Below are 8,399 nucleotides of genomic sequence, written 5' to 3' on the forward strand. Positions count from 1 at the left end.
GGAGGTAACTCTTGTTGATGGTTGGCGTTGGGGCACTTTTGTGCCCCGGCCGCGTCCCTTCTTTTGTATGCTGGGTGCCTCACGCAGGCAGGCAGAGCTCCCCAGGGTACCCTGCAAAAGAAATCATGAGGGCTGCTTAATGTAGGTGTGAGCACCCCAGAAATGTGAGCATCCTAGAGGCTGCGCAGCCCGGTCAGTCCAAGTATCGCCCAGTGTGGGAACTCACACTTGAGGCTGGCTGAACCACAAGACACAGGGTGGGTGCAGAGCCCTTCGGTGCATCTGTCAGCAAAGACTAATTTCTCTGCTTTTGTCCTTACTGACCGTAGGCCTGTTAGGCTGAGTTTGGGAGCAGTGGAATAGAGGTGGGGGTGATGAGGGAGCTGAGGGGTAGAAGAATCTGTGGTTTTCTATCAGTTTAGCAGGCAGATTCAAAGGCAAACCCAGGAATGGCTGTGGTGGGTTGGGTGAGTGATTTCCCCAAGTCCAGGCTTTGGCTTCTGGCAGTGCATCGGAATCTGCAAGAAATCCTCCAGAACAAAACTAAGAACTCTGTCTAGTATGTGAAAGCTCCTTCTGACTCTCATCACTGTGGTGGCTTATGCAACTCCATTTAGTGGTCATTCGTTTTAGGGGGAACTGAAAAAATCCCATTTAAGGGAAGGTGTTGCCGTGCAGTGCAGCTGTGGGTAGCTGGCACCAGCTGCAGTAGCTGTTTGGCTGCTCTTGTCTCATGGGAGTAGATTTTGGACTTGTCCTGTGCACAAGAAGAAATAAATGGACTAAAGCTGCTTCTTTCTGTCCTTACAGTCCATACAACCGCCTAAATCCTTGCGGTCTCTTTGATTGCCTTGTGCTTCGGTGTTAAGCCTTGCATGTCACTGCCTACCGGGACTCTGCCATCTCTCTGGGAGCTCACAAGCTTGCTTAAAAGAGAAATTTGAGTGTGCTTTCTTCCCTGCACAGCTGTGTACTTTTAGCATGGGCAATGTGTTCCCTCGCCTGTTCCCCTGGCCCCCATCCGCAAGCTAATTCAGCTGCAGCCATGCTTTTCATACCCAATCAAGTGTGCATGGGGCCTCCATTCCAGCGCTGTAAAGCCATCTACAAACATGTGGGAAGACATGGTGCCTATTCAGTAAGCTGCGGACTAGGCAGCTATCTTTCGACAGATTAGCCAGAGGAATTTCTATTGCAGGGCTCGATTGTTCTGGGCCCTCAGCTCCCTTTTGTGCAGGAGCAATGAAAAGTTGTGTTATGACAATGGTTGACAAAGTGTTTAATGAAAGCCACAGTTGGCAATGACAGAACTTCGAGCCATCCTCCTTTTCTCCAATGCCTGTCATCAAAAGGTGCAGAAATGCCTTTGACATAATATTCCACACTGACAGATAAATGGTTTTGACATAAGGGTCGGAAACCTTCACCTTGCTGAACAGAATTCAACCACCATCATGGTGACTGGAGAATCAGGAGCCACATACGTCTCTCTTTCTTTGTGTGGCGAGCCAGGCAGGCACCTCTCTCTTCAAAAGAGGTGGCTTTTCTCCATGCTGGCCAAGTTTCCAAAGCAGAGCCAAAACTTCTACATGAACTCCTGGTGTACCCTGTGCCTTACCCAAGGAGGCAGGATTGGCATCTCATGGTTCATAGAGCTGACTGATCTCTCCTCGCTGGCAAGCAGGACTCTCTGTATGTGACAGCATTATTACTTTCAGGAGGTGGTTTCAAGGCAGGCTACATACCTGCTTAGTTAACAAGGCTTTCCTTTCAGTCTCTGCAGTGTTCAGTGATCCACAGTGCCATTTTCACAATGCTCAAGGCAAACACTGCTTTCTTATTTAGAGACTGGAATGGATGAATAGACAGAACAGGGCCCTTCCCATATTGATTTAACAGGCTCTCAGTTCCCAGTCATGGGCACCTTAGTGGTAGCAGGGGAAAAACCCTAGTGTTGGATTAGCCAATATGAGGAAGACTTGAAGAAGTATGCATTGGATAAATAATGTGCAGAGTACTTCTCATGCCATTAAGCCAAAATACAGTTTTAAAAAAAAAAAAACTCAGACCAGATTCTACTCAACAGAGAAAAAACAATCTGCATGTTAGAGGCCACTCAAGTTGTTGGCTCTGCTGTCTTCTCTGCCATCTGTAGAAGCTTCTGACCTTTGTAGGATGCTTCCCTGAACTTACAGCCCAGGCTCTGGTCCAGGATTTATGTTGGTTGTCTGTTGAATTCTGTTTTCTTTCCACAGTTGCCTTGGAGGGATCAAAATATCCTCCCATGAGTAATTCAACAGAAACATGTACCCGTGCAGAGAAGCAGGCAGGACACCGGGCAGTCTGCCTTGTGCATGGGGATGCCCACGCTTGGGCTCGGCTAACCCCGTGTGTAGGTGCCGGGGCCAGGAGGGGGCTGACTGCACACCAGGGACGTGGTCTCTTTGGACTGGCATCAAACACCGGAGATGACACTTCATAAACTGCCGCTTTGAAGATATACCCAGCACCTAAGATAGCTTGGATGGTTTAGGGGAATGCTGATTTGGTAAAGGAGAGGGTTTTGAGGGCTCTTTTTCTTTGAAGAAGGCATTTTAAAATACCGATAGCAGAAACACTTGCTCGGTGAGCCATTGTGCTACTTCATAGCATCAGACCAAGGGTCTCCTCGAGAAGGAATGTGGCAGTTCTCATTGATGGGGCAGCTGTGCCCCCAAGCTTGGCATCTCCAGCCAGCCTGCATTGCTGGTCTGCTCGGCCTGGAGAGGCCGAGCTGATGGGAGGTTACAGCCCCTACAGTGCTCTGTGCACTGCCATACCTTTGGGACCCACGCTTTGTGGTAGGGGAGTGTCGTATGCACCCATGACCTCAAGTTTTGAGTTCCCTTCTTTATTTGCATTACTGGAGCCCAACCAAGATTGAGGCCTCGTTTCATCAGCATTGGGCAAACCGAGACAATACCTACCTCAATTTTATTTACAGTCTAAATAGACAAGACAGACAAAGGGTGGCTGTGGAAACAAAAGCTCCAGAGAGGTGATGGGACATGACCCGGTCACCCAGCAGGAGATTAGGAGAGCCAGGAATAGACAGAGGTTTCCCGACTCCTGGTCCCAATGATCTATCAATTGGAGGATGTTAATTCTTTCTCCCATGTGCATGCTGTGACTAGCATGCCAAGGGCTCTCTAGTGAGGGGATCCGAGTTCTGGGAAACACAACCTTTGATTGCTGATGCTTCAGGCTAGAAATTCCTGGGCATTTTAATGTAAGTTAAAACACAGCTAGTCTCAGAAATGGAGTAAACTGTTTATTTTGGTGTATCTATTTAATTTCAAGTCTCCTGTTTATTTTGCACTGACCCTGTGTTTCTAGTTTCCATTTCTCCACTGACTTTTGAACGGCGTATTGTGTGTTTGAGGATAGCTGGCAGTGGGAGTGGGTAGCGTAGCGAGGACTGAAGACTTTGGTATACAAAGAAGATGGGGTTCACCTGCATTTCGGCAGCAACCATTGGAAAGTCTTTCTGTTGCTATCTGAAGAGTCAGCTAATTGTGCAATGCCTTTGATGTTCAGACTTCTCTAAAGGCAGCAACAATAATCAAACAGTCACTTTGGCTGATGTTAAACCATGGCCATGAAATCCTTTAATTTATGAATTATTTTTTTTACTTTTGAACTTCTGAAAATCACATCAGCATCACTCAGTGCTTGAGCATTGGCTCCAAAAGGGATCTATTCCCTTTGACAGGTGTAGGGATGACCAGTTTGGTGCCTGTGATTCTCAGTGCTCTGTTCATAAAACAGCCTCTTAGCCTGTTGCAGAGGAATGTTGTGAGAATAAATATGTTACCTGAAGAAATGCAAAGATTTGCAGCAATAGAAGGCATAGAAATACATTAAAACAGATGGATTCATGCACGGTCGTGACCGCAGTTGTATTTCCCCCTCAGTTTGTCACTAGCATTTCTGTGTCAGCTTTGTCTTTATTGTGTTGAGCCTGTAGGACATTACCTGTTGTATTTTCTCTGTTTGCCTGTACATCAGGCAGGGACAAGCTCCAACCTGATTTTGCTGTGTGGTTTTAAAAAAAAAAAATAGTAGTAATGTAATCTGTGGGCAAATTGCACTTTAATTCGTAATTGTGCTATGAATATGGACTTGGCTTTCAAACGCACTCTGAGTTTAAACTGCAGTTTGACTTTTATTTAGATAAATGCCTTTGAGTTCATAGTGAAACGGATATCTGCTGTAGGCTGGTATTGATTTAAAGGTCTCTTGAGTGTTTTAAAAGACAGTAGGGGCTTACAGGACAGCATATTTTAAAACTAGATGCTTGGTTAGGTTTTACACTCCTATGCAGCTTCAGGTCTAGATTGTGTTAAGAGTCAGCTTATGCTGTTGATTTGTAGAGCCTTGTTACACAGCAGGTATTGGCAAAAAATTGAACGTTTCGGGCAAGATGCAAGGAACCATCTTCAGAGCTGGTTCTGGCTGCTCTGGAATGATGGGGAGCAGCGTGTCTGTGAGAACTGTGGAATGGTTCCTGTGTGCAGGGGAATGCTTTGAGGACTTCCCATAAACGCGTTGGAGGAGGACGAGTGATCAATAATTGCTTTTTAGCTGGAAAGAGGTATTTATCGCTTCCGGCTAATCATGCGAGGTTGGTGAGCTTTGTAGTCTTTCAAGTCTCGGTGTCAGTAAGAGTTGCTGTGGGCCTAGATTTCTCTTTGCACTGCCACAAAGCGCAGTGGGCTAGTACGAGCAATTAAAACAGGAGGTCTGTCTGTGCTCTTCTGGCAATGCCCTTTTTTCGTGTCCCTCAGCTCTTGGGTCATGTAGCCTGGGTAAAAGTTCAGTAGGAGCCTCGGTGACTTAGGTACTGTTTAACTGTTTGGGCTCCAGAATTGCTTGAGTTCTGTGGGCACAGCTTTAAAACAAAGAAAATACACAAACCAGGGAAGATTGGCCAGTTTTCTAGTCAGACTGGCTTGGTGGTTTGAATAAGCAGCTGAATGTTTGAGGGCTTATCTGACATCAGGCCATGAATCTTTTGGGTCATGTTCAGAGGTGCAGTAACAGGGTGTAACCTCCCTGCAGAGGAGACAAGAGGGTTGAATTTTACCCAGGATAATATCCGAGCGCAGGGCGTGGAGCAGGGGAAAATTAAAGTAGGTCCCCCTCACAATTTCCTTACAACTTCTTGCGGTTGCTTTTCTTGCTCCCGCCCATCAATTTGCCTCCTCCCTCTTTAGACTACACACTCCCAGGAACATGCCAACACTGCATACATCATGTTAATTAAGCCATTTGTTAATTTCCGCATCATTAGTCACTTGGTCTTAATTGATCTGTGCTCTCCTGGTAAGTCCCTAGCTACAGGTCTGACCTGTCGTGTGTGGTGTGCTGATGGTGCATATCTCTGAGGGGAGACTTTGCTATTGCACCGTGTGATGCTACAGCAGAGCACGGCAAAGCGCTTGCTTGTGGTTTTCAGAGTCGGTACTTTATTTGCATTATTTTGTCTGTTTGCTGTCCCTAGCAGTCCTTGCAGTGTGCTCCCTCCAGAAGCACATTGAGCTCTGGCTGTATTTCCGACAGGGATGTCCTGCGAGGCAAGTCTGCTCTCCCACCAGGCTGTTTTCAGATAATACAGCACAACCTATTTGCCATCCGTCAGCAAAGTGCTATAATGTGATCTAGATTTGGGCTGTCAGGTAGTTGGAAAGTTCTGGTTGGGGTTGTTGAGGACCAAAACCTGTACTACTACATGACTGGCAGAAAGATGTAATTGCCAACTAAAAAAAACCATTTAGTGATATGTTAATAATATCTTGTTAGAAAATAGAGAATATATTTTATGTTTACACATAGTAAGTGTATGGTGTATAGTAAGTATGGGTGTATATTTTGTACGTAACACACAGTGGTATATAAAAATACCCTGCGTGAATATAGCTATAAAATATTTAGCAGAAGGTTTGTTGATTGTTTCAGTTCAGACTTTAATTTGTCAGGAAATATCCCATTCATCTGTGATTAGTTTTGTGGTTGTGAATAACCAATAGAAGAATAATAAATGTAATTGTGTAATATAAAGACAAATTAAAACCACACTAATGCAAAAGAGGAAAAAGCTTAGGGAGAACTAGATAACATTTTGGTCACAGAACTAAACTCCCTCATGTATTCAGCAGAAAAGTGCTGCTCTGCCATGTTTAAGTGCGCTTGTTAAAAACAAACTCACTCTCCCGGTGCAATCCAGAATAATGAAGATGGCTGTGTTTTGCCGAGCACGGTAACTGCAGTATGCTGATCCCACTGTCTTTTATTTTAACAGAAACCTGAGCTACAACAAGTTGACGGAGATTGATCCTTCTGCCTTTGCAGAGCTGTCGAACCTGCAGGAAGTGTAAGTATTCTTTCAAAGGTTTTAATTGTATTTTGCCAGGGCGGCTTGCGGGCCAGGAGGAAATTGTATACAGTTTCCTAAGACAGTACCTTCCTTTAGCTAACTCGAATGAGCAGATCTGACTTCCTGAGGAGTTTTTTTCTCTGTATTGTACCTGTGCTGTTGTTTTTTTTCTTAAACTAATCAATTAGCAGAACATATCATCCCAATTAAAACAGCATAGCTGTTATTGGAAATCACTGGAGTTTGCCTCCCTCGATCTTCTGCAATGCTCTGAGGGAAAAGTTCAGCTAACACACCTGAGCATACACACAAAGCTCCCTGCTGAAAGGATAACCCTGAAGCAAGGCAGAACAGCCTGGATCGTGATACCTGATGCCAACCTAACCCAAATCTCCCAGGAAACAAAGGTGTAGTGTAGTGGGTAACAAAGCACTTAACTGTGTCTCCTCCTCTCAGACATTTGTGCTCCTTTTGGAACCAGAAGAAATTCTATTTGAAGTCTCCTAGGAGAGCCTAAAAGAGCAGAGCCGTCTTCTGCTTTGGTGGGGGAAGAGAAGGAGCTGGTGAAGGTCTGAGTGGCTGTGCCAGACCCCCTTGCTGGTAAAAGAAACCTTGTTTGGTGAATAGCAGGATTTCTCAGCTCCCGATCTGTGTAAATGCTCAGCAATTACACCCGCAGAGGAGCTGCGCCTGTCAGCTTTTCACAGTGATTCCTGGAGCTCTGATTTTGGGTTTTGAAAAACGAAAGTGACTAAAATTGCAAGCAGTGGGTTGAGGTAATGAGCTTGCATTTGAATGTTGAATCGCTGGCATACTTGAGGTTTGGGCTCTGTTTGAAGAGCTACTGATGCCTCATGGGAAACTGAGAAAACATTTCCTTTCAGAAACAATACTGTGTTCTGTGTATATCATGCATTTTCTCTTGTCCTCTGTCTGTTTTCATTAAGTGTTGGCTCTGGGACTCATGGAGGGGCCAGATCCTGTGATTCTTAAACAGGCAAACCAGTCTGCTGCAAGTGGGACTTCTGCCTGACTAATGTCTGCAGGATTGGACAGTGGGGATTAATGTAGCATCTCTCCCCTGCCTGATTGCCCCTGGCTCCCCTGCTTACACCGATAGTAGGGACTTGCTAGGGATCGTGAATAAGTGAGGAATATGCATCAGGAGTGACTGCAGTGCTTTGCAATCCCACCGAGCAGTCAGGGAGGGGAGAGAAAGTGATGCAGGTGAGCAAAATGCTGCCTACAGGATCTGTTTTCTCAACTTTTCTTTAAACTGTGGAAAGCCTTAAATTACTCTGTGCTTAAAGAAGAGAATCGCAGGCCTGATCCCATGAGACTTTAGAATTATCCTAACATGATTGTGGCTTAGCAATAGCTTTTATTTGTGGAAGCGCCTGAAGGCATGTGACTTTAGGGAGCGTTGGGCAGGGAAATGGATGTGGCTTCTGATTCCTTAGGTAGGGAGCTCCCCTGTGCGAAGTTCTGCACTCGTCAAGAGCACGACCAGCCTTGCACTGAACAATCAGCTGCTAAAAAAGGTATCAGGGGTTCGGGGGAGGTAAGTAATGCAGCCCACAAAGTAATGGTGCAGATAAGAGCTGCTTGCTGTGTCAGAAAGGCAGGGTTAGGGAAAAGGGAGAGAGCAGAGGAGTGAGTAGGAGGGAAAGGGATCAGTCAGAAATGGGAGACTGGAAGGGAGGCAGAGGTCTGGAGTGGAGCCTGGAAGGCAGGCACTGGAAAGTGTGAGGGGAGAAGCTCTATTAAAAGCCCTATCTACCAATCTTGGTTGCTTTTGAATAACAGCTAAACCACAGACCACTGAAATAAACTGCATTTCACAAAGAGAACCACATCTGTACTGCCAGAGCATCTCCTTTCTGAGTTGTTTTTTTCTTTTTTTTTTTTTTTTTAACAAACATTCATGAAATAAGCATCATGCTGTGGCATGTCTGGAGAGCAAGTCAGTGTTTTGCTGTATGCG

At 45.5% G+C, this 8,399-nt stretch overlaps 1 protein-coding gene across 1 annotated transcript in view; it reads left to right on the top strand.

The window, feature by feature from the left end:
* LRIG1 (leucine-rich repeats and immunoglobulin-like domains 1) overlaps positions 1–8,399 on the top strand; it is a 68,760-nt gene that overhangs the window by 7,150 nt on the left and 53,211 nt on the right. Inside the window, exon 2 of the mRNA XM_009883623.1 lies at positions 6,341–6,412. Coding sequence (XP_009881925.1) covers positions 6,341–6,412 — 72 coding nt within the window. The remainder of the gene's footprint in view (positions 1–6,340; positions 6,413–8,399) is intronic.

This window comes from Charadrius vociferus, unplaced genomic scaffold (assembly GCF_000708025.1).
Source record: "Charadrius vociferus isolate BGI_N301 unplaced genomic scaffold, ASM70802v2 scaffold324, whole genome shotgun sequence".
Taxonomy (NCBI): Eukaryota; Metazoa; Chordata; class Aves; order Charadriiformes; family Charadriidae; genus Charadrius; species Charadrius vociferus.